We start from the raw sequence: 24,657 nt of genomic DNA, 5'->3' as shown, positions 1-24,657 counted from the left end.
AAGGCAGGGACGTAGAATCCAACACCGAGGAGAATCACAATCAACAGGGAATTGCTGGTGCGCTTCCGCTAGACCCATCGACGTGTATGCACTCGAGTGTGGACTCGACTCGGATTGATTGTTAAGCAGCAGTCGTGAGCGCCTGCTCTTCCGTGTGTTGTAAGCTCGGGTACAATACGTGCATGTGCAAACACAAATGGTGCTGGCTGGTGAGTCGAACCAAGAAGCAGATTGAAACCTATGAGAGCTATCAACGCTGCCGACGACAATGTTGCCATTGCGCAACTTGAGTAGTAAGTTGAAGATGTCACTCAACGGAGGTAAAACAAGGCCCAAAGTTGAAGTTGCCGCGGATTCCGTATCTCAGGCGATGGAGAACTCAGCTTCAGCAACCAACGCGCATGTCTCCGGTGAAGGCGCGGCGTCGGGGGCGTCCACGAGAATCGAGATGCATCAACTCACCATTAACTCCAGCCTCAAGCCACCTAATCAGATGAATCAGCGCGTCAAGGATGAACCAGTCGGTGCAGCCCAGAGACCGCGGTCAGTGACAGACAACGCGTTTTTTTGCCGGCGGGGACGCGCCCACGGTGATCACGATGCCCCTGGCAGCGGGGCGAGGCCTCAGCAACTTCGGAGAGGAACTAGCCGACGTGCCCAGCGACTCCACTTTGCCCCTGGCTTCGGAACAGAACAAGGGGCGACAGACAAATGCTGGCCAGTGACGTGGTCATCCGATCCGAGAGACCTCGATGGTCGACGGAAAAAGCGTTTGCTTTCGCGCCGACGCTGGCATTCCTGGAGATTGTGCTGTGGGGCAAGGCAAGTGCTTTGAACACGGTGGGGGTACAAGGTGCTCTTATCCGAGCTGCGTCAAGCTGGCTAGACGCGCAGGCAAATGCTGTACCCACGGTGGGAGGCGAAGATGCAACCTAGGTTGCGTCAAAGTTGGCACGCCAAGGGACTGTGCGCTGCCCACGGAGGTCGAGATAAGTGCAAGTACACAGGGTGCAACAAGAGCATGAAGACAAAGGGTTTCTGCGTCGGGCGTGGCGGTTTGAGCACTTGTGCGTTTCCTGGCTGTGACAGACACGTGCACTCGAGAGGCAAGTGCTTCAAGCACAGCAGAGCCGATCAGCGCGCGTGAGGAGGGTGACAGCAACATCGCCAGTCACTCGACGCCTTCACGCCCTCGCGAATGCTGACCCAAGGTGAGCTTCGCTTAAACCTTGAATTCGAACTCGCTATCGACCCGGTGTTGACGCGCTGCTGCTTAGCTACATGTAGTTGCAGTCCACCAGTGACCATCACTCCCATTTCAACGTTGAAGTGCACGCCCGCTCATAGTCACTCTCCCGAGTTCCTTCTGTCACTCTTCCGCGGTTCTTGCTGGCACCGCCATTTTGCGCCAATCGCGTCTCTCCACCTGGATCCGAGCGCCGCCAGTTCAGTCGTCACTTCACCTTCGCCTTCCTCCTCCATGCTGCGCCGCTCGCTGTCCCCGCTGCTCCGCGCGCGTGCGCCGCAGCCTCTGCGCCGCTCCGCGCGCTCCACAGCGCTCTACAGCAGCGGTAGCAGCAGCTCCACCACCAACAACGACCAGCCCGGCAGCTCGTGGCTGCTGGCCGTGGCCGCCGGCGCGCTGGGCGTCGCGGGCGCGTCGCTCTTCCAGGACAAGAGCTCGGCCGACTGCTGCGGTATCGTGGGCGTCGTGGGCAAGACGCAGAACGCCGCCGACTTCCTGATCGAGGGGCTGACCATCCTGCAGAACCGCGGCTACGACTCGGCCGGCATGTCGACGCAGCCCAACGCCGCCGAGGGCGAGGCCGCCCCCATCACCACCACCAAGTTCGCGTCCGTCGTGGGCACGGCCGACTCGATCCACCTGCTGCGCGAGACCAAGAGCAAGCACGACGGCAACACGACGGGCATCGCGCACACGCGCTGGGCCACGCACGGCGCCAAGACGGACTGCAACTCGCACCCGCACACGGACATGCACGGCCGCGTCTCGCTCGTGCACAACGGCACGTTCACCAACTACTACGAGGTCAAGCAGGAGCTGCTGGACGAGGGCGTGGTCTTCTCCTCGCAGACGGACACGGAGGTGGCGGCGCAGCTCATCGGCCACTTGATGGGCGAGGGCGCCGACCTGCTCACGGCCGTGCGCCTCGCGTTGAAGAAGCTCGAGGGCACCTGGGGCCTCTGCGTCATGGCGCGCGACGACCCGGGCAAGATCGTGATCGCGCGCAACGGCTCGCCGCTGTGCATTGGCTACGGGTCTAATGAGATGTACGTGGCGTCCGAGACCACGGCGTTCAGTCGCTATGCCAAGAGGTTCATCTCGCTCAAGGACGGAGAGGTGGCGGTGATCAAGAGCGACTCGGCGGAGCTGAACCCCAACGATGACGGTAAGGAGGAAGGATTCTTGCAGAGGTTCCCGACCAGCAGACTGGCGGTGGCGCCGGACGTGAAGGTCCGGCTGTCGCCCGCTCCGTACCCGCACTGGACACTGCGGGAGATCATGGAGCAGCCAAAGGCGGTGGCGGCGTCGCTGGGTTACGGCGGTCGCGTGTCGGACGACCACGTGTACCTGGGTGGTCTGGACTCCGAGAAGGAGCGCATGCTGCGCATCAAGCACTTGCTTATTGCTGCGTGCGGCACCTCACTGTACGCGAGTAAGTACGGTGCGAAGCTGATGCGGTCCCTTAACGCGTTCGACAGTGTTGCCACGGAAGACGCATCGGAGTGCACTATTGACAGGTTCGCGAAGAAGGAGGGTGGTCTGCTGGTAGTTTCCCAGTCGGGCGAGACCAAGGATGTCCACCGCGTGCTCAAGACCGCGGAGGAGCTGCAGCTGGAAGTGCCGACTTTTTCGGTTGTGAACTCGGTCGGATCTCTGATTGCGCGTACAACGAAGTGTGGCGTCTACCTGAACGCTGGTCGTGAGAACGCCGTGGCTAGTACCAAGGCTTTCGTGACGCAGGTTACGGTCATGGGTCTTATCGCTTCGTGGTTTGCGCAGAACCGGCCGGACGGCAACCGCTCCAAGATGGCGGAGCTGATCCAGAGCATGCACCGACTCCCCATCGCGATTGGAATGGCTCTCCGCTCGCGTGAGCAATGCGCGAAGATCGCCGACAAGCTGCTGTCCGCTGAACATCTCTTTGTGCTGGGTAGGGGATATGGCGAGCCCATCGCCTACGAAGGCGCACTGAAAATCAAAGAGATCACGTACCTGCACGCTGAGGGCTACCCTGGCGGTGCTCTCAAGCACGGCCCCTTTGCTCTTATTGAAGGTGAGAACAACGGCAAGTTCGGCGCTACACCGATCATCCTCATCGTGCTGGATGACGAGCACGCGGCGTTCATGAAGACCGCAGCAGAGTCTGTGCGTGCTCGAGGCGCTCACACTATCGTTATCACGGACAACCCGTCGATGTGCGAGAACATCGCCGACGAGGTCATCCCCATCCCGACGAACGGCCCCATGACGGCTCTGCTTGCCACTATTCCTCTGCAACTTATCGCTTACGAGCTTGCTGTGCGCAAGGGCATCAACCCGGACGTGCCGCGTAACTTGGCCAAGGCTGTCACTGTGGATTAGATTTCATGCCGAGTAAGTTGACGACTTTCGAATGGACTGTATACAAAGCACTCGATAGCCATAGACCTCTATCCAGCGCACTCAACAGATAAATGAGCAACACTTCTTCTTTACTTTACCAGTAGAGCCACGTGGGAAAGGTAATACGGTTTCCGAGAAACTCGAGACAGTTGAGTTTTCACCGCGGTGTGATTTTCAGATCAGTGGAGAACCGCAGCGGCAGGGCACTCGCAAGACGCTGGGGAAAACAAGCAGCCAATTCCGTTCCTCGAATTGTATGAGCGACTCGGATTAACTCGAAAAATCTACAGCGACGTTCGACTTCTCTTTCGAGGCGGGCCTAAGGGCAAAATTCGGTTTCTCAAGGCATGGGAGCTGTTCATGACGGGAGGTAGATACAAGTGATGATGATCCAGACCTACCGGGACTTGATCTCCACTGACGGTGGTAAGCGACTGCGGGAGGCTGTCGAAATGAAATTGAAGGCCAGTAGTGAGCAGAGCGACTGCTGTCACCACACGACAGGGCCAAACGATGAAGAGGGGGGGCGGAAAGAAACCAACCCAGGTTACCGACCAGAGCAAGGAATGTCGGCCCGCCCACAGCGACATCTGAGCCAAGCACGGCTCAAGGGGGACCGCTCAAAAAGAGGAAGCGAGGGAAAGAGCCAAGCTTATTGTATTTTCGGTCAAAGAAGAGCGCCTCGTGGACACCCTCAGATGAACGGATTCGCAGTCTGTACGATCTGTTGGCGTCTGCACGCATTAAGTATGTATCGTGACATTCGAGCTCGATTTCAATACCGCGAGCTGTTTCAAGCAGCTTGGAAACTGTTGATGTCCGAGTGGGATCGAGGTGATCAGCTTGAAATGTCGAGGTACTGCTACAGGATGACTGCCGTGGGAGGTGGATCGAGAGCTGTCGTGGGCAAATTAGCCGAGATAGTAGACAAGAAATGGGATGGGATCGCCGAAACTAACAAGCAAAATCGCCTTTACTGCCACGGAACGAGAGGCTGGGGCGACGTTCTTGATGGTGATCAGAAGACAGAAATGTGGGAGCAAGTGGGGAAAGCGTTGGTGGCGACTGAAACCACGAAGTTTGCGGCTAAGGTGATTGGGATCGGGTCCGCCGCACTTAGTGCTCGGCTGGTTGAGTATCGCGCTGGGAGGATAGTGTGTGGGTATCATGATCTGGAGCAGTTAAGTCCGGGAAATCTCGGAGAGGACCGACGTTAGTGATCCTGTTCGCTTCGTTGGGCAGAATGTGACGAGAATTCAAGGTGCCACAAAGGCTGGAAATACTGCTCGACGGAGTAAGTGGCAACGTCACACAGTGTGACTTGAGTGTGACTCACACTCAAGTCGGGGGAAGGATTTTTCGAACCTTCCAAGCCAAAGCTACTTCATTCGTAGGAACAAGTAGCACACACATTTGCTTTGTTGTTCAAGGAGACCACAGCAAGTATGTTCCTTCGCTCAAGTTTTGGTTGCATCACTTTGGCTCGGAAGTTATTTGGTTTCCTTGTGGCGTCAATGCTACCGTCACCGCTGGAACAATCTGCAGCATTGAGCGATCACGAACACCACAGGAAGCCAATGTCTCTTCGAGTCCGGTCAGCTTCCTCCCACTTGCGTGATAGAGATCAAACTGTTCCACGGTCTGGAAACGCTTCTGACGAACCAAAATCGCAGACTTGAAGTGCCCCAGTTTCTTCATCGAGTAGACACTTGCAGAGATCAGCATACCTCCTGGCATTCGACAGCTTACCTTGATACGCACGTCTTTCGGCTTCGCTGTATAAAGAGTTTCTGTCGCCGAAGTATCTTCGTCCTGTAAGTTACTGTGCTGCCGAAGGAGCCTGGAACTCGGTGACCCTGGGGTGGTTGGTTCGTCGCTATGACTTACAGTGGAATGCCGATTATCTGTTGCTCGGCGTGTAGGAGACCTGATGTGGTGGACCAGTCCATGTTTCGCTGCGAGAAAGTTAACGCGATGTTCTCCGTTGGGTCGTTGGCGCAGCCAACTGAACGGGTCATCATCATTTTCAGGCGTCTCAGTTGAGGCCGAGTCCGCTGTGGCTGGTTCGTTGTGCAGATTAGCGTCAGCTGTGGATGGCCGAATAGTTGGAGACGACATCGACCGGGCGTGGAGTTTTGCGCTGTGCAGTCTTCGTTTAGCTGCGCTGCGAACAACCTTGTCCTTCTGCTTGGCATAGTGGCGAGAGGAATCCCAGGACGTCGACACATTGTACGACGCAGGAGTTAGTGCTGGACGCCAGATAACAACACGCTTTTCCTTCGAGGCACCGAAGAGCGCAGGAGAAGGCGCCCCCAATGTTGTTCGAGGAGTGGACGAGTCCCAAAGTCGCTTGATATCGTAGGTCCCAACAGCAGGAGCCACCTCTTTGTCGATCACAGGTTCTCGACCAACCTTGGAAAATGCAGATACGTTTTGAGGGTTCAATGACGAGTAGCTGGTGCTCGCAGACGTATCGTTCTCGGCAGGCTGAAGATCAATGTCTTGCTGCTGCTCTGGAATCTGAATCACGAGATCTCGACGACTTGATGAACCAGGAAGCCGGAGACGGCTACGTGGAGACTTGGATGTTTTTACAGGAGATGGTAGTTCAGGGTAAGCAGTATGGGGTCGCGATGCTTTATCTCCTGAAGCGCTGGTGTAATGATCGATCACGGCTTGTCTCGTTGGTGAGCTAGGATAAGCAGACGCTGCTCGCCGAGAAGGTGAGAACGACCCTCTCATAGTCCGCGACAGAAATGCTGCCGTCGGAGTAGCCGTCACATCTCGAACAGGCCACTGCTCCGGGACTTCGTAGGTCCCAGGCCCCGGCACGAACTGCAAACGTATTGAAAGGAATGAGCCCTGCACATGGCAAAACCAGGCAACAGAAAGGCATGCGTACATTTTTAGGCTGCTTCACCTCACCACGCGCATTGAGCGAGTCGTCGTCTGCGTATCCTGACGGGACGCGGAAGCGCTGCTCCAATGCAGCAACGTTGACATCGAGGGCCTTCTGAGCCTCCAGGCGCAGCACCAGTCGAAACACCTCGCGCGGTACAAACGGCACGGTTTTCGTGAAGTCAGGCGGGCGTGCCAACGAAGAGGTTGAGCTGGATCGGCGATTCATGGTGGTGATTCCTGCAAATATGGACCAGGACCAGGCATAGCTAAAAAGACAGGCAGACACGATAAGACCCCCTCGCGCTAATTTGAGCGATTTTCAATTGCATCAGTTTGGGAGGCAAAACAAAACCATGAGGGGAAAGTATTTTATCCACCGAACCTGACACAGGCGGGATACAGTACGGACTGCTAGCCAGAGCTGATGACCAGCATGCCGTCGCGTTCTTGAAAGTGGAGCGCCGAGAACTCAATCTCTAATCGGCCGCCAGACTGACTGACGGCCGACGAACGAGCGAAGAAGCCATAAGCGTTTGAAGGACACGTGCCGTCGACGGTCGCAAACTGGGATCGTACTGGAGACACTCGTGAGTCAGGCGACGGATGATCTCGGGACAGGTATCCGACACCTTGGGCCGCAGCTTTCCTACAGCAACCTGCTGCACGATCATCGACTCCTCGAGTCCCAGAGTCTGGTACGGAATCTGGTGCGTGTCCATTTCCGTGAGCAAAACACCCAGCGAGTAAATATCGGCCAGTTCGCTGTAGTCCTCGCCAAGGATGATTTCAGGGGCCACCCAGCGCGCCGTACCAACACCAGCCGTCATCGTTCGCGCCACTGTACGCTCGCGACTCTCGCCGAAGTCGGACAGCTTTGCGCCCTTCTGCGAATCCACGAGAATATTGCGCGATTTAATGTCGCGATGAATCAGCGCCGGCTGTAAGCTGTGCAGGTAGTAAACCGCCTCGCAAACCTGGACGCAGTACGCGGCCTTGCCGTTCTCCCACGTTAGTACGGACGGCGGGTTTTTCCGAAGAACCGAGAGCAGGTCGCCCGAATCCATGTATTCTAAGACGATTTGGATATCGGTCAGGTCCTCATCCCAGCAAGCGCCAATGAGGGTAAGGATGCACCGGTGCGACAGCGAGGCCAAGAGGTTCAGCTCGGAGACGAAGTCCTGAACGCTCGTTCCCTCGACTGTGATCAACTTCTTGACAGCTACAAGGTCCTTGCCGTGCAACGCCAGCCACACTTCGCCAAATGCGCCCTTGGCGATTTTCCGCGTGTAGTTGATCTCTTCGCTAGGAATTTGAACCACGTTGCCACTGATAATGGAGCTTCTGGACCGATGACCATCGGCTCCAACGGGAAAAGTGGATTGCACGCTGCTCCGACGAGGTTGAGCGTCGGACATTTTCTTACCATAATCTGAAAGACCTGCCAACTGGAAAAGGTTCGGGATAGAGCTGCGGGGAGTGCGACTGCCAGCAGTAGGCGGTCGTTGCTGCGAAGAAGCGCGTCCACGGCTTCCAGCCCTGTTGCGCGCTGGGGTGTTGTTGGCCGAATGAGGCGTAGCCACTCCCACCATATCGGGCGTGTTCGAGAGATAAAATCCGCGGTTTTTCACGCGGCGGCGATAGAAGAAGAATCCTCCAACACCAAGAACCACAACCACGGCCAGCACAACGATAACAATGATCAAGGTGCTGCTACTAGATGAGGATCCTGGACAAGCACAAGTCGTTAGAAAAGATTCCAGCAATATCTAGTCCTGGCAAAACCATAAGTACCTCCGGATCCGCTCGATGAAGATGCTTCATCTGATACGCAAACCACCGAGTCGAGCACATCGGTTGCAGTTCCGGTAGTACATCCACTGGTGGTGATATCCAGCGTGCTCTCCGATGACAGTTTCCTCAAAAAGCTGTACTGTGACGAGGTCACCGTCAGACTACTGATACTGTTGCCAGCGATGTTTCTTCAACGTAAGGGTCGCATGCAAAGAAAGATAATTAGTTTTCTCCAATGTCATACGATAAGGAAGGCTACATATTACTACGTACAGGACGTTGAGATTGGTCATGTTGAAGATGACTGAGGGGAACTCCGTCAGCTTGTTGTCCGACAGGTCTCTGATAGCCATAACATCGACATAAGTTAAATATGTTTGAAGAGTTGATCAGTGAAAGAAAGCAAAATATCGCTTACAGTGTGGTAACGGATGGAAGCGTCACATCAAAAGTGGCGATCGAGTTGTCCGTCAGATTCCTGCAGCACCAACAAAAAATATCAGTTTCCAGATCCCCGGTAACTATAAGTGAAAATAATTATACGCACAGTGTCGTCAAGCTCTGCAGCGTTTCAGTGACCGAGGAGTCCGAGTCCGTGATGCTGGTCATAGTGTTCTTGTTCAGGTTGCTGCCGCCGAAACACACAAAAGTCAAGTTAGAGGCCTCACTCTGCGATAATAATACCCCCACTACACAGCACACTCACAGCGTCACCAGGTTCTTGCTGGCAAGGTTGCCTAGCTGCGTCGGCAAGCTGGCCAAGTTGCAGTTCTCCATGGTTCTACAGCAACGAGATACCCACGTCAGTCAGCTCATCGTTCAACTAGTCGACGCGAAACCCTCGAGCGGCCCACGTACAGTAGGGAGATTGTGGTCGGCAAGAAGCCGGTGGGCAGCGACCCGAGATCCAAATTGGTCAAGATCCTGCGACCACCAAAACAGTCAGCCCTCACACTCAAGAGCATCAGCCACAGAGGATCCCACTCACAGCTGCTCCAGCACCGTCGCCGTGGAGAACGTGTCTTCATCAAAGCTCACGGACTTGAGCGACCCCTTCTGCACGTTCGTGTCGTCGAAGCCCGTGATCTGACTGCAAGAACATGAGCGACCATCACTCCTCCACCCAAAAGCTTCGAAAAAAAATCAACAAGAGGCCGGCACATACATATTCCTAGTGGCCTCGGCGTACTCGACGCCCGAGACCGTGCCGATCTCGGCGCTGGGGAAGGCCGCGGCGGAGCTGCCGCTGGCGCTCGAGGTCCAGGCGTCCGAGGACTCGGGCTCCTTGACGAAGACCGTGAACTTCTTGGCCACCGAGTTGTAGGCGTCCAGGCACTGGTACGTGCACGAGGAGCTGTGCTTGACGCAGTCGTTGCGCGAGGCCTCGCTGCAGCTGGAGGACGCCGAGTACTGCACGCACGGGTCGCCCGTGGAACACGAGCTGCCGCAGTACGTGAGCACGGCGCTGGCGCTCGAGTTGGAGCACCACGAGACGGAGGAGGACGACGAGGAGGACGAGGCCGCCGAGGCGCCGCCCAGCAGCGACGCCCAGAGGAGCACCGGTACGGGGCGCATTCTCGCGAGTGGGCCGGGCGGAGAATGCGGAACTGCTGGGAGAGAGGTTGCACGAAGGTACAGGGAGCCAGCGAGCCCCGTGGGTACGCGCCGCGCTGATTGGTGAAAACAGGCACTGGGAGAGCCAGATGTATCAGGCTGACTCAGTCTGACGTGATGGCTACTTGTACAGGTCAGTGGAGACCGTGGAGGGAATTTTGGGCACGGCGGCAGCTAGCTACGCCCGTCACACTGGAGGCAAGCCGTCAGGGGCCTCCGACCCGTCTTCTGAAACCTGGTAGTCAAGCGCCGAAAATTGTGCCGCGGCGATCAGGTGCGTGACTTGCTCCATCCCAGGACGAGTGGCGTTGAGTATCCAGCCGCGAATGGATGCAGCGCTTGTCGACTGAGGTGGTGGAAATGGATCTTTTACCATGGAGCTGGGACTGCTGGTTTTGGACGACAAATTAATCTAAACGGTTGGCTGCCACGACGAAGCTATGTAACAGTAACATTCTACGTCCCGGTCACTGCCTCGTTCATGCGATTTGACACAACTATTTGTAAACCTCCGCTTCCACACGACTAGGTCCCATAGATTTCACTTGCCACTGATTTTGTATTCAAGGACGCTTATCTTAACTACGACCGCTTTCTGATTTTGCACCTCGTACGATACATCGTATTCATCGAGTAAGTCGAACGCGAACGGCCTAGAATGAGCATTCATCTCGTCATCCGTAGCAGCAAAAAAATCTTATGAAAAGTTCGCCGATCCTGCAGCTTGATGTTGCGCCGTCGGTGTCGTTGAATGCTTTTCTAGGCGCTCGATTATTTGCGGTGAGTCTGCAAAAAAAGCTACTACAAAAATGGTTTCCTTTGTGGCTGCTGTCGTCGAGCATGTCGCTAGGATACGACACGTATAATTTCAACGCAGTTCTCCGATTCATGCTTGTTAAGGCACAACCTGGATGTGATCTATTCCCATGGCTCCTGTGGGCGACTCATAAACCCTTGGCGACGACATGCTTGACACAGCGCACGTGCTTACACTTGGTTCCTGCCCCGCGAACATTGCATTTGCCACGAGCACGTGCACTTTAGTGCAGCTTGGATACGGGTATGTCATACCCCCGCCATGCTCGAAGGTGCTTCGAGTCAAAGCACCCGCCACTTGACACGGCATGCTTCACAGATCCTTTGGCAAACAGCGTCTGGCCCCGCCGTGCGAGATGCACAAGCCCTTGGAGACGATATATACACTTAGATGCGAACAGTTTGAGTGCCGTCGCACTCACCGCCTGCTTGGACGTCAAAACCTCCACGCCGTTGGAGACCCGATGCCACTCAACACCGGCACGTCTTTCCTATTGGCCCGTTCACTTCAACTTGTGATGTACACAAAACCAGATGCCTTCCCCCGAGGAGGTCCCTAGCGCCCCCGCATCACCTCCCCCAATCACCTGCAGCTGCAAGAGGAGCCGCTGTACCTCGTGTCTCCTCTGTAGTCGCTGCGCCTGCAACCACGATGGAATCCCCGTCGCCAAGAAGCTCAAACGCGGGCTTGGGAGGCCCAAACAGTCCAAACCCAAGAAACCAGCGAAAACTGCAGCCCCAGCCTTAAGCGGAGGAGATACCGACCGCTCCGATGCCAATTCGAGGCTGGATGGACGATCTCGTCGAGCTGCAGCGTTGAATAAAACCTACCAAGAAGAAGACGAGGAAGGGGAGGGCAAGCTGCCGTCGATCCAAGAGATCCTTCGATTCTTGGGGGAAGATGAGCGGGCGATCACCTATTTCGCCAAAAACAATGGCAATCACCAAGACCGGGAGTCCTCCAACACGTGGAAAGCCACGGAGGACAATTCCAAGATGAAGTCTGCCATTTTCAAAGTTTACGAGAAAGTTTTGAAGAAAGTGGCGATGTCGATTTGTGGAGATGAGGCTGCGGATGCTTCAGTCGCTGCGTTTGTGCGTAAAATTGCCCCGAAGGAAGACATTTGTGTAAGGGCACATCGGATATCTTCCGTCCGCTGGCTGCTGCAGTGGTTGCTACCAAGCGGAATTCTGTTGAGAGACGAACGGTTCGTGCGATGTTGTGCAAATTCTTCAAGTGGAGTGAGATGTGTCGCATGGAGGATCAAGTGCCGGGGTTTCATATCGGCAAGAACGCCTGTACGAGCGGAAAGGAGGACTTCGAGAAGCTCACGAGCGGGGGAGTGCTGCAAACGGAAGTGCATTCGAGAGAGCGGTTCGACCAGAATGTGGCTACTAGTGCGATCAACTCCATTTTGTCGTGTGGCAATGTGGTTTACGAGCTGGGGGAGACCAAACGGATTGTGCTGGATGAGAAGTATCGTGAGGTACCAGCCTTCTCGCGGAAACAGTTCATGAGCTTCATGTGGGAGAAATACGTACAAGGTTGTGGCGATGAGTCTCACATACCCCTCTCATCGTTTTACCGTTTGTGTCGTGCTCTTACGCACGGAGAGGATGAAACACGAACCAAAGTGCGCGGACTGCTGTTAGACGACAACTTTAATGCCTTGACGAAGATTATCGCGGACTTTCTCCCCGACGACAGTGCGGAACTGCGCCCCTGTCTCGATACACTTCGACGCTGGCTCGAACATGGGTGCTTCTCTGATGGATCTCTGGTGAGCTGCCCTCGTCACCAACCTCAGTTCGGGTTGGCTGTGGTTGACGCGTCCAGTACCAAAGCAGCTTGCTGTGGCCCTTGCCAGGGAATGCAAACCCTTTTAACCCATATCGAGAAATTGCTGAAGCGGAAGGCGCTAACTCGAACGCTCTGTCTGTTGTTCGCGACTGCTTCGAGAAGCTTGAGCTCTACATGGGTCATCGTCTGCGAGTTGTAAATCAGCAGCGAGCTGTATCCAAGATGCTTGATACCTTGAAGAAGCAAGCGATGCAAGACGAAGGCTTGAACGAAGCTGTCGTCACTATTGACTTCAAGCTGAACGCTGAACCACTGAGTTTTGGTGAGAAGATCGGTGAGCCTGAGGATGAAAGCAACATGAAGTGGCATGGCGCGATGGTTCAGTTTTGGAAAGCTGACGCAGACGCAAGCGACCCCGATGGGACTAGCATTTCAGAGCACAAGCTCTACTACCACTACGTATCAAACTCAGTCGACGGAGAAGCGAAGCACACTGTAGCAGCGTTGGTGGAAGCTGTGGTGATTGACATCAAGCGCGATCTGCCCCACATCAAGCGCATTGTGATTCGCAGTGACAATATCCCCGCTTACCAGAACGCATTTGTATCGGTCTTGCTTCCGCTGCTCGGGTTTTCCTATGGAATCGAGGTCTCACGATTTCTGCAGACTGAAGCGGAGGATGGGAAGTCGCTCCTGGAAGCGCAATTCGTTCGAGCAGCGACAAAAGTGAAAGCCTGGGTACGTCAGGACCGAGGCTGGTCGACTCCAAGGGAGCTTGTTGCTGGCCTTGTGTCAGACGGCGGAATACCAGACACAAAACTGAGATTGTCGAGTATAATGGCGGATCCCTGCAGCTTTTGGCGGACCGGACTGGATCAATGGAGAAAGCTTTCGCCGCACTTGCTGGCCGAGTGAGCGACATACTTTACGAGTATGATCGCTCGGCCACAGGCGGCCATCGTGGTACGGGCTCGCTGGGTTTCGATATGAAGCGTTGCCCGAGGTTTTGGGCTCGAACCTTCAAATACTCCGAAGTCGGTCTTGGAAAGTTGTTGGAGCTTGATCCAGTTGCGGAAGAGTGCACTATTCAAGCTTGCACGGTAGAGGAGATGGCAGATCCGATTGAAACCACTGAGGAGAGCGATGGTGAAACCCATGAAAATGTTTGGGACAAAGTTACAAACGGCGAGGAGGAGGACATTGAGGGTGAAGATGACTCTGCATTGGACCTGTCCAGTGAAATGATACTGCCACGATGTGCAGTTGGGCTGGTTACTGGTGTCCGAGTGATAACTGAAGCACAAATCCGTCGGAGGACGCGAAAGTTGCCTTGCTCAGACGGAACCGTCGCCGATTTACCAGCGAGCAGGGAGCCGGTGCACATGAGCCAAAAGAATCTCGTGTCATACGCCAAGAAGCATTTGATAGCCATGGAGGTTACTAGTGCAAATGGCGTAGTTGATGTATCAACACTGTCCAAAGAGATGACCACTCTGAAGTATCGCTTCGCGAGTGGGCAGGAGGGGAACCTACAAGCGCAGCTCCAACAAGGTTGGGCTAAGCGACCACTCAAGGAACGAACGTATGGGGCGGAGTATATTCCTCGGCACATGGAGGATGTGAAAGCGCTGTTTGAGCGAGGCGGCGTTGACAGGCACGACAAGATGCACCCAACGAGAATAGTGGAAGTGTTGCGCTCATGGGGCACCAAACGCTATGACATACCTGGTGAGAATGAAGTTCGAGCAGCTATTTCTCGCTTGCGCGCTGAACGGCGCAAGCGTGGTCTACCCGAAGAAGCCTTCAAGTCACGCAAGAAGCACCGGATGGAGCCGAAGCACGCCGACTTTTTCCAGGAGCTTGTTGCCACAAAACCCACAATTGGTCGCAAGGACGCTGTGCTGCTGTTTCGGAAGAAGTTCCCTGAAGCCACGGAGCTTTACTCCGACGCACGGTTGAAGAGCAAGGTTTCGATTCTGAGGGGCTTGCTTCCAAAGCCTACAACTCATGGTGACTCGTCATCAGGGAGTCGTAAAGAAGCAGTTACTGAAGCGACTGATGCTGCACTCAATCACTCATATTGTAGGTAAGTGTGTGAGACCGTGGTCGAGCAGGAGTATCTCGTTCAAACTCTTCCAAGAAAATAAAAAAGCTTGATCGACAGCACTAATACAAAGCGTATGATCTGCTATGTTTTAATCTTGATAGAAGCTTCTGATTCAGGGACTATGCACCCACTTTGGTATCAACGCATATCGAATGCATCTCCGGGGTGGTGTCGTTCATCCCTCCAAGATGCCGGTCAAACAGCATGACTGCGCTAGCACACGACCGCTCACTACAGGGCTCCACATAATTCCCCGACACACTCCCGTCATCTCGCCTAACCTTGATCGAATGCACTCTGCGCAGAACGAGGTACTCAGCTCCGTCGGCCTCGATCATTTTCAAGATGCCGAAGCTTCGACAGTGTAAAAGAGCTGGCCATTCATCCAGGAGTATCCTCCCAACATGATCATTTTACTGCGCACCCCCAATATCGTGTCCACAGAGCAAGGTGCAGTAACCACCTTCCACGATTTATGACGCCACAGAATATACGCGGACGCCAGAGCAATGCGAACAGAAACAATGAAGGCGGTGAGACCGAGCACAAGAATTCCATGCCCTACCAAACTCCACACGTAATAGGAGACTGCAAGAGCTAGGGGTCTCGACTCTCTCAAGTGCGATCGATTTACCCACGAGAGATAATGATTCATGATCCCTGCGCTGAGGAGCTCTCCGATTAAGCACGTTTCGTAGTTGAAAACTAAACGCTTGAGCAGTAGCCGAGCCTTTTCACGCAACAACTGCCTGCTCTCGATCATCGCGAACACCATCGACATCAGGCCAGATAATTATAGCCCAGCGAAATGTACTGGGTTTTGGCGAAGAGTCCGTCTTGAGCAATCAGCAGAAACAAATCGCTCATCACACCTTCGAGCAGCATGTACAGAATCACCACACGAAAGTAGTTTGAAGCGTTGTGGGGAACGAGCCGCATGCTTTCTTGCATATACACAACAGCGGCCTTCCGCGTGATAGTTTCTTCCAGGCGATCAAGTCTTCTCCCGTAGCATTTGCACGTGATAAAGCTTCTGCGAAGCAATATAACGCGATATACCAGCCACAAAAACCCAGACGCACTGTACCAATACGAAAATCTGTAGCCATCGCCACCTCTATCTTCCGCCAATGCCCCACCATTGCTGTCGAAAGTTCCCAGGCCTATAACTCGAACGTACCCAGTCCTGTCCTTCGCGCAGTATGTGCCTTCAGCTTCTTCGTAAAAAGCATAGTAGCTAATGCTGCCGTGGTAGAAATAGTGTTCAAGTGGGTAGCTGTCTCCGGCACAGCTTGCTGGTGTCGTCGAAGAAGGGGCTACCCTGTCCGTTCCCAGAGCGTAGGACCCGTGGATGTCGTACTGCGGGATCACGCACGAAGTGACAAATAAGGCCGTGCTCCACCGAATAGTAATGCGTGATCGCGATGTTCCACCACGCGTTTGCGATATCCTCGGGGACCACCAGCGTTTCTGATAATTTATGTGGCGTCGCGAATTTCCAGTAAGGTCTTCTGCCAGTTTCGTGCCGTCCTTCGAACTTGCGGACTTGCTGTGGCATAACTTTTCATTGAATTGTCCATTCTGAAATCTGATTGCACCCGCTAAATCTGCGCGATTGGGCTGAATTTATGTACTTCACGCTGGTCCGTGTAAATGTTGCAGAATTTCTTGTTATTGTTTTGAAAAGCTTGTTGATTTGCAAATCCTAGGAGGCTCATCACCGGGAATTGCATGTGACGCTGGAAAAATCTACCAATAGACTACGAGAGTTTAACAAGGAGAAGATGCTAATTGGCTAAAACAAGTAGGCACGGAACTGGTTGTAGGCACGCAACTGGCACCTTACCTTAGCTCTTGATCTGCAGAAGAAGTGGCAGCATCCCGACGCTAAGCCACACCAGCATCAACAACCGTTGAGAGGTAGTAGCGCTACTTGGTTGCTGTGCCTGTACAAACGACTCGGGTCCGATCTTCGACTTCATCATTAGTACAGGCCTTCCAGTGCTGATGCGAGGAAGATAAAAATGTCACCACACTAGGAGGAAATTCGAAACGGATGCTGATGTCGACGCCAACGTTACGTACGCTGCCAGTGCACTACATGTAGACGCTGTCTAACTTTGCCTAGCGCAAAGTGCGGGCAGTTGAAATGATAGGCTTAACCAGCATGTCCAGAATATCACCGCTGCTTACTAAGACACAATTCATCACCTACAAGTTTTAGAACAGTCTAAATCTAGGTTTTGAATTGAACTTTTAGTCGATGTAGATTAACATGACCTAAACAATCCACTTTTTTCGATTTCTGTCAGGTACAAAAACGCTTTTTCTAAAATTCAATTTTTGTGAACCAAAACGATTTTGAATCAGATGTTTCAGATTCTGAGTCACCTACTAACGGTAGTAAGAAACAGAATGGCATTCTGAGAATGCAGTCAGGAAAACAAGCTTACATCGAAATTATCTTTTGGCGACACATGCCCCTACGCTCTATCGGCCTTCGTTTGGCCACTGGGATGTCAATCTAAACACAGCACTAGTACCCACATAGTTTGTCTGTCTGCATCTACACGCTGACGCTGTTGGGCTGGCCGGCCATCTTGCCCGTCGAGGACGCACTCACCTGGATGCCCGAGAACGACCAGCCCGACACCACCTTGGGATTGGCCACAAGTCGTACAGGTTGGTGGCCGAGCCCTTGAGGCCGGAGATCGTCACGCCCTCAATCGTCACGGCGCTCGTGGGGGAGCCCGTGTAGCCGCCCTTGGACTTGCTGTAGTCCGAGTGCATGACGATGGCGTTCTTGACGTTCGAGAGCTTGTTGTTGGAGTACTTGACGTCCGAGACGAGGCCCTTCATGCCGATGATGGTCTTGATGCGGATGCCGTTGTCGCTGTCCTCGATCGTGTTGCCCTGTTGCCCTGCACCGTGAGGCCCTGCACGGTGGACGACTGGTCCACGGCGTTGCCTCCGAGCGAGCCGATGGAGATGCCGTGCCGCCGCAGCAGTAGTTGTTGCTGAAGACCGTGTTGGTGCTGGACTGCATGGCCAGACAGTCGTCCTGGTTGTAGATTTTGTTGCCCGTGATGGTGACGTGGTCGTTATTGGTCAGGTCGAAGCCGTCGGTGTTCTTGGCGATGCCGTTGCCAGCGCGCGAGTCGAGCGTGAGCCCGCTGATGGCGGTGGACTCGCAGTTGACGATGCTGAAGGTGCGGTAGGGCGAGTTTTTGAGCGTGAAGCCCGAGAGCACCGAGTCCGACACGCCGTGCAGACGGAAGAACACGGGGCGGGTGATCGACTGGCCCTGCTTCCAGTACCAGGCACCCTGGCCGTCGAGGACCCGATGGTGACGGAGCTGCAGGACGATATGTCGGTGCCGGACTTATAGGTGCCGGAGAGGGTGCAGCTGCTACTGGTGCTGCTGCCTTGCTCTGCCTGGCGCAGCATCGTGACGCCGTTGACGGCGGAGGCCAGGAATGCGAGTGCGGCGAAGGTGGTGAAGAAGGCTCTGTTGGTTGATTGGGTTTGGAGGTGCCCGAGAGAGTGTAAAATGCAGAATGAACTACAGGTTGGGGTGGGGGCAGTAAGCCATGTCGAGAGGTGGCGGTGCAGGTTTACATGTACTCGTAGCAGTTGAACCGATGTCACACGGACGGATACTCTTTTGTCAGGATAGGTCGGGCATTGGGCCTGGCACCTGTTAATACAAGCGCCGGGCCCCGGCACACGCGTGACTCAAAGCTTGACGGGTTTTGCTGTCCGAGCCATTTCTCGGTGAACAGATGAGCTCCGCCAAAGGCGCGCCAATAGCGCAGCTGGTGATAGCCACAGAAGCAGCGTACCACGCCCAGCGCGACGTGTCGAAGCATGTCTTATCGCCGACAATATCGGTGGCGATAAGACACAACAATGATGTCGGGCCGCCAACACGAAGCTACAGAACTACTGTATTATATCTCAAGTACTCAATATTTCGGAGTGAAGGCGCCCGGCGCGACAGCTTTAGGTCGAGTTGCCTCAGCATTATTTGCTGCTTGCCCTGCACGAAGTCACCCACGTCACCTCACCTCTACTACGGCCATTATCAGCGGAGTCTTACGAAGTGGTAGCGGCGATTCAGCCGGGATTAGCCCATTTGCGGCTACGACGCTTCCCTCGGCGCAAAATGTACGCGCCTTGGACTCACGAGTCGTGAGTCACGACTGCATGCAGCAAGTGGCGACGGCCAGTCTTCTTGGCTCCGCTCTCTCGGTAATCGGACATGGATCAAGGCGCTCCTTTCGGATCAATCGATCATTAATCAGCTCTCGACAGCTGCTTTGACGACGACACATCCTTACAGCGCGACATCGACGCAGTCTTCGCACTTTGGTTCCCCTGGTATGGTACTAGGGCTTCGCGGGGGCTGAGATAGCAAAAATAAACAAAACAGATAAACGCACAGCGCACACGACTTAGGCGCGCCGCACTTGCGGCGCACCAGTCGCCAGCGCTGTGCATTTATATTATGAGCATCCACAACAACCAGATAATCAGACCTTTAAGTGCATTAATAGAGACCGACTAGGTAATTATTCAGATTACCTATTAAGTTTACTTTCATAATATGTCAATATATGATGGATACTTAAACGAATGCGTTACACGCACGGCTTCATGCGACACCAAATTAATCCTGTGCCGGCTGCACCTTACGGTACACTAGCTATCTCAGTATAATACCCAATCTATTCCAACCAAGGCAACCCGGAGCGTTGCTCCGGGAGGGTACACAGGCCGACGAATAGTTTCATGAACGATGATAATGGATAATAGTTGAGTAAATCCTAAAGTTGTTTTGTTTTTAATCCTTAAAAACACTGCATGTACCAGCCCAACTCTCTAGTTGATTCTAACATGGGCATCTACTGCGCCTGCTTCGCAGCCGCAGCATCTGCCCGAGAATGCGTAATTGAACAAATAGTTGCGCACATCGAAGTGTATCGATACGGAAATGATGTTTCAGCCAAACATTCGTGAGGCTGGTAACCAGCAAGCCCCGCTCTTCTTTATCGTGGTGGGTTCTCAGGAACCGAAAGGAGTGAGGGGCCCTATCACCACAGATTTGGAACCTACCACCAGTGAAAAGGAAAGGCAGGTGTTGGAGGCCAGGATTATAGTAATGGACACGTCCATGACGATGTACAGGATTAATCCTGGACGAGCGATTCCTAACTAAAGTGAGTACCATCTGAGGAAGATTGGAGAAGATACGTTGAGGACGCGGAAGATACCCTTCGTGTGGTTCTCCTTTCTTTGCAGAATTACTGCAAGAGAAATCATGGGCAAATACTGGTTTGATACTTGGAAAATAGAGTGACTGCCGTCATCCCAATCGTTACGTCTCAATGAGCAGAGCTCTAAGGAAGCTGGAGCAAAGCTTACATGTATTAATTGTGGCGATAGTGCTAAGCTTTGAGAAACCTCTAGGGCACGTGGTCATGGCACTAGCTTTTGCGCGAGCTCTGACGGCTGAAGTTCCTCGTCATCGATGTAGGCATGTTCGGACGGTGGGGGTATCTTTTCCTCGGTGTCGTCGTGTTCCATGCGATCCGGTATCATTAAATCCTGCAGAGGTAGAAGTTGACCGGATAGCAAATAGTAGAGCAACTGGAATCGGCGTCTTGTCAGAGAGGTGTTGCTCATGTCCAGTTGTCTCCCACCGACGACCTGGTGGATAAACATCCTGCAGACGTATACACCACAGCTAAACGTGTCAAATTGGATTGGCCTACACTGAGCGAGGACAGTGTAATCTTGCAGGCCTCGAATTTTCAGCTGCGTGGCAACAGCCTTCGCTGTATTCATGAAGGAAACTTGGTTCAGCGGATCGTAGTAAAGTATACACTTCTTCGTCACCTTGATAATCACACAGCACCAGTGTGCCTTCGGAAAATTCAACGGCAGCAGCACGACTTCTACCCCAAATGCATGGACTTGCTGTAGAACACGCTCGTGGATCGAAACATCGATTAGGTCCGCGTCACTGCGTCTCGTGCGAGTTTTGCTTGGAATAGCTGACTGAAATCCAGCAAATCTGCAAGTAGGAAAGTCATCCTGTAGTCGATGGCATAACGCCGCGATTGATGCATCACTAAGCCACATGGGTGGTGTCGCTCTGTAAAGCATAGCGTATTCAAAGTCAGGAAGATTGGGGAGGCCGTCGATTTGCTTGCGCGGGTACGCAGATAACACGTCAGCTGCAACTTTGTTCGCCAAGGCGTGATATTTAGCAGGCAATGAGGGCAGTCCCTTTCCGATAAGCCACTTGTGCATGTCCACTCCGAGTTGCACCGATTCCTTCAGATCTTGAACTTTCTTGAACGTCTCGATCTGCATGCGTGAAAAATTCCCGACGTCTTTGATCTGAACCGTATCAATAAAGCCGTCTCCGTTTTCCTTGCTACGAGGTTTGGTGTCAGTTTCCAAGCTAACGTCCACGGCTATGGCGGTGTCTTTAGTGTTAGAGAGAGGGAGCACCTTTAAACAGGATTCTACCAGCTTTGAGGGGAGAATGTAGAACGCGTCCATGATGAGTACGGGATTTTTCATGCGTTTGAATTTCGGTTTCTTGGTAGCCGCCTCGCTGTACTTGACAATGATCCCGGACAGACGCCGCTGAGTTTCTACAAGAGTTGGGCGCTCACGATCCAGCGCAGACAGCAACCCCACTAATGTAACTTCTCCTGCACACTTACGCCCCGCTTCAGCGGCTTCGATCGATTTTAGATCACCTTTCTCACCAGCAGCCGTTGTGGATTTCAGTTTTCGTGGTGCCTCTACCTTCCTGGCCTTGGGATTCAGTCGTACGTGCACAGAGCTAAATCCAGTCACATCACAACTCGATGACCTATTCTCCACTTCTAGACACTGATCGGATTCTTCCCTTGAACTAATTTCGAATTCGCGTTTGGCTTCCGCATCCTCATCTATTGCGTTTTGGTGGTGGTGAACGTGAGGGCTGGAAACCGCATCGACGCACAATTGCTCGAAATCGGCGATTTTACGCTGGCGTACGTTGCGCCATTGGTTTAGCACGAACTGCAGCATCTCCTCAAACTCGCTTTCATCATCAATATCTGCCATCTCAGTTGCGATCAGATGTGTGGCCCTCACAGCCTCTCTGTAGCGCTCCGCGTGCGTCTTCACTCTTTGCTCGCGGCGACCCGAGTTGGCATCTTTGAACTTCTCATAGGATAACTGTCTGACCTTCTCCAGGTTCCGGTCTGAGTTCGTCCACCTGCAAGTGCAATTGGCTGATGAGTTTTTAGGATATACTATTATCGTGATGTCAGTCTGATCGTACCTCTTGTCGATACGGCTCCAGGGAATTAGCGGGCCAGCTAAATTTTCGCTCTTGCGATACGCAATAGCGTGGCGACACGGAAGGCGCATTGACGACGAGAACCCACAATCACATCTCCAGTCGTCCGTTCTAAGCCTATACTCAGAAGAGGTGCCGTACACGACGACTAGACTCGGGTCGCCGTGATCTTTACGAAACGTGTAATTTGAAACATTGTCCAATGCACGAGCGTACTGCTGTTCAATCTGCTTGGCTACATAGTGGGTAGTAAAGCGAAGCACATTGGACATCTCTTCGTCATAGTTGCTGTTCACGAACTGGCCAATTCGAGATAGCCGATACTGATATTCGTTCTGCATTCGACGGTCATACGCGACCAAAGCTTTCACGCACATAGACATACTCAGGGAGCTGTCTACTCCATCCTTAAACTTTCCAAAAAAGCTTTCAAGGCGACTATTGGTGTGGTTGTTCAAGTGTGGCAGATCTGCGCGTCGATACATCACCCAACGATCTTGGCACGAATCCCAATTTTTCTCGAAGTACTCGAAAAACCCCGTCAGGCCGATTTTTTCACACAAGCCCTTCAGTGTTTTGTGCGTAGCCTTGTAGTCTTCTTCCGAAGCAGCATACACCATTTTGTGGATTGCTGCGTCGACTTGGCTCGCGTCGTCAGCAGAAACCTTCCCAAAATCAGATTTCGATCGCATTTCCTTCAGATACTTGATAACATGGAAGTGACAGATCGATGCGAGCCTCGGGAAGTGAGCTTCAAGGACACGAATATCGTTCAGATCTTTGTCGACAACTATAACGCGCACCAAATTAATCCGAGTCGGGTGGGCCCTCTTAAAGTGGGCGATAGCTTTCTCCATGTGCCAATCTCCATTCGCCTCGAGCAGCGACTGCTGCACCACAGCGCCTTCGCCGAACTCGTTCATGGCCATGAAAGTAAGGAGCTGGTAGTTGTAGCTAAGACGTCAATGGCAGGTAAGGCACGTTATAAATCATTGTTACATAGTCTCAGTAGAGAGACAAATCCACGTATCGATTCGTTTTGTGGCTGCAATCAACTAGCAGCACTTCGCTAAATCGGTCATATACACGGCGCTTGTGTGCACTCGCCAGCGATATGACACCCGTTTCACCTGCATCAGTATCTGCAATAGATGCAACGTTCTCTGGATCAGCTGCTGCGAAAGTCGCGACTTCTCTCGCGGTAGCTTCGTTATCGTCAACACTTGACACCGACGATTTATGCTCACGCACCATGTTATCCACATCAACTTGGATGACATTCTGATCGTGTTCCAGAAGATAGTCGTAGATTCGAGCGCGTTTTGCACCTACGGCCAACATACCTTCCACACGTGCTTCTACAAGTGGATTGTCAACTCCACGAGAAGTCGGATACGTCGCGTAGGCAGCAGCCGATACCGGGTGATTGTGGGTAAAGCATCCAAGCTTTACTTGCAGCTCGCCCCTTGACAAATTCCACTGTACCACGAATCTAAACGGGAAATTCGTCAACCGTATATGCTGCTTTGGACGACTACCTTCACTGCGTGACTTCCTCTTTTTCCAATCGTGGGTGCAAATGTAAGTCCGCTGATACGGGTCAAACGCCTCGGGGAGCAACAGGGAATCATCGTTTTCTTTCATAGAGACTTCTTTTCCTTTCTTAGTACACTTTAAGCGCTTGATACGCTCTGCACGAGACAGGGTCTCTTTCACGGGCAACACTTGATTGGTGCGCTCGCAGTACTCAGTCAAATAGATCTTCCATGCAGCCCAGTCTGTGTGCCAGAGCAAAGGAGGCTCCACGGTTACCGAGATTGCCGCACTGTCGTCCCCGCCGTGTTCTTCGTGGCCATCACCATCGCGGCTAGACGCACACCCCACTAGCAGGACCCCAGTAGCCCCCGCAGCATCGTACTCATCATCGCCATCACTGCCCACAGAGTTACCCATGATCGCAGCTTGCTCTTTGTCGTGCTCTCTCTTCTCCTCACACCCTTCTCCGTCGTCGAGCGTGCTCTTGGTCGCGTCTGAAGTTGGCGTCATGCAGAGCCCCGGACCCCGGTATGAGCGTCGTTGCTCTCGCCTTCCAGTATCCTGTTTCGCTTCACCTTGGCCTTCGCAGTAGGCCTCACTGCCTTGGCCACTTCCGCGTGCGTTGCTCGGCATCTTCACGGGAAACCTTCGATTGGGAAACGCCGACTCCTCAGAACGAGAATCAATCGCATTCGCCTCCTCCGCGAGCGTCGCAAGTGCTAAATTGGTCGCGCTGTTTCTCCCTCACTCGGTAAGAAATGTTTCTTACCAATCCTGGACAAATCATGTTTTCCTATCATGTACGTTTAAATGATTATAATCATGGCCTCCAACGGCGCCGAAAAGGAAATCATCACCATTGATTTGGGTGGAATCGCACACCATTAAATTGGCCAAAACCACCATTGGATTGGGCCGAATCACCACTATGTGCATTTGTAAACATGTTCACACTGTAGGGACGTTTATATTCATTCCGCACAAATATTTATAAAAAGAGAAGAGCGGAAGCTCTCGTCGTGTTCTTGTTTGCAAATTATTTTTAGCGCAGACAAGAAACCCAAGTACGTCTCTTCACGAGCGTGGCATTCTTCGCTTCA

The 24,657-nt window shown here is 53.3% G+C and overlaps 6 protein-coding genes across 6 annotated transcripts; 2 read left to right on the top strand and 4 right to left on the bottom strand.

The window, feature by feature from the left end:
• Nucleotides 1-268: 268 nt before the first annotated feature.
• Nucleotides 269-3,724, top strand: PHYSODRAFT_359322 (hypothetical protein; the record flags this gene model as incomplete). The annotated part of the gene is made up of 4 exons (XM_009521703.1): nt 269-543; nt 693-912; nt 1,090-1,211; nt 1,294-3,724. 4 exons carry the CDS (start codon nt 269-271, stop codon nt 3,605-3,607), a joined length of 2,931 nt encoding a protein of 976 aa, XP_009519998.1. The 3' UTR covers nt 3,608-3,724.
• PHYSODRAFT_353995 (hypothetical protein) lies at nt 3,638-8,362 on the bottom strand. The gene is made up of 2 exons (XM_009521702.1): nt 8,321-8,362; nt 3,638-8,255 (listed from the first exon to the last, which is right to left on the bottom strand). The coding sequence occupies exon 2, from the start codon at nt 6,530-6,532 to the stop codon at nt 5,102-5,104; it is 1,431 nt and encodes a 476-aa protein (XP_009519997.1). The 5' UTR covers nt 6,533-8,255; nt 8,321-8,362; the 3' UTR covers nt 3,638-5,101.
• Nucleotides 8,363-12,668: 4,306 nt separating this feature from the next.
• PHYSODRAFT_446320 (hypothetical protein) lies at nt 12,669-12,887 on the top strand (the record flags this gene model as incomplete). Its single annotated transcript, XM_009521701.1, has 1 exon — nt 12,669-12,887. A coding segment is annotated over one exon (219 nt), but the record flags the coding sequence as incomplete, so codon positions are not given.
• Nucleotides 12,888-17,336: 4,449 nt separating this feature from the next.
• PHYSODRAFT_247698 (polygalacturonase) lies at nt 17,337-18,921 on the bottom strand (the record flags this gene model as incomplete). Its single annotated transcript, XM_009521700.1, has 4 exons — nt 17,337-17,579; nt 17,608-17,962; nt 17,983-18,166; nt 18,845-18,921. Coding segments are annotated over 4 exons (859 nt in total), but the record flags the coding sequence as incomplete, so codon positions are not given.
• Nucleotides 18,922-20,136: 1,215 nt separating this feature from the next.
• On the bottom strand, nt 20,137-22,878 carry PHYSODRAFT_486010 (hypothetical protein; the record flags this gene model as incomplete). The annotated part of the gene is made up of 3 exons (XM_009521699.1): nt 20,137-20,633; nt 21,312-21,808; nt 22,004-22,878. 3 exons carry the CDS (start codon nt 22,876-22,878, stop codon nt 20,137-20,139), a joined length of 1,869 nt encoding a protein of 622 aa, XP_009519994.1.
• A 148-nt stretch (nt 22,879-23,026) lies between these two features.
• PHYSODRAFT_484665 (hypothetical protein) lies at nt 23,027-23,665 on the bottom strand (the record flags this gene model as incomplete). Its single annotated transcript, XM_009521698.1, has 1 exon — nt 23,027-23,665. The coding sequence occupies one exon, from the start codon at nt 23,663-23,665 to the stop codon at nt 23,027-23,029; it is 639 nt and encodes a 212-aa protein (XP_009519993.1).
• Nucleotides 23,666-24,657: the final 992 nt, after the last annotated feature.

Source organism: Phytophthora sojae, assembly GCF_000149755.1.
Source record: "Phytophthora sojae unplaced genomic scaffold PHYSOscaffold_2, whole genome shotgun sequence".
Taxonomy (NCBI): Eukaryota; Oomycota; class Peronosporomycetes; order Peronosporales; family Peronosporaceae; genus Phytophthora; species Phytophthora sojae.
Note: the sequence above shows the minus strand (reverse complement) of the source record. Positions and strands in the feature narration are given on the sequence as shown.

What these genes read in the sequence shown, in the direction of transcription:
- PHYSODRAFT_353995 (XM_009521702.1), bottom strand. Translation starts at nt 6,532, where the DNA reads ATGTACGCATGCCTTTCTGTTGCCTGGTTTTGCCATGTGCAGGGCTCA.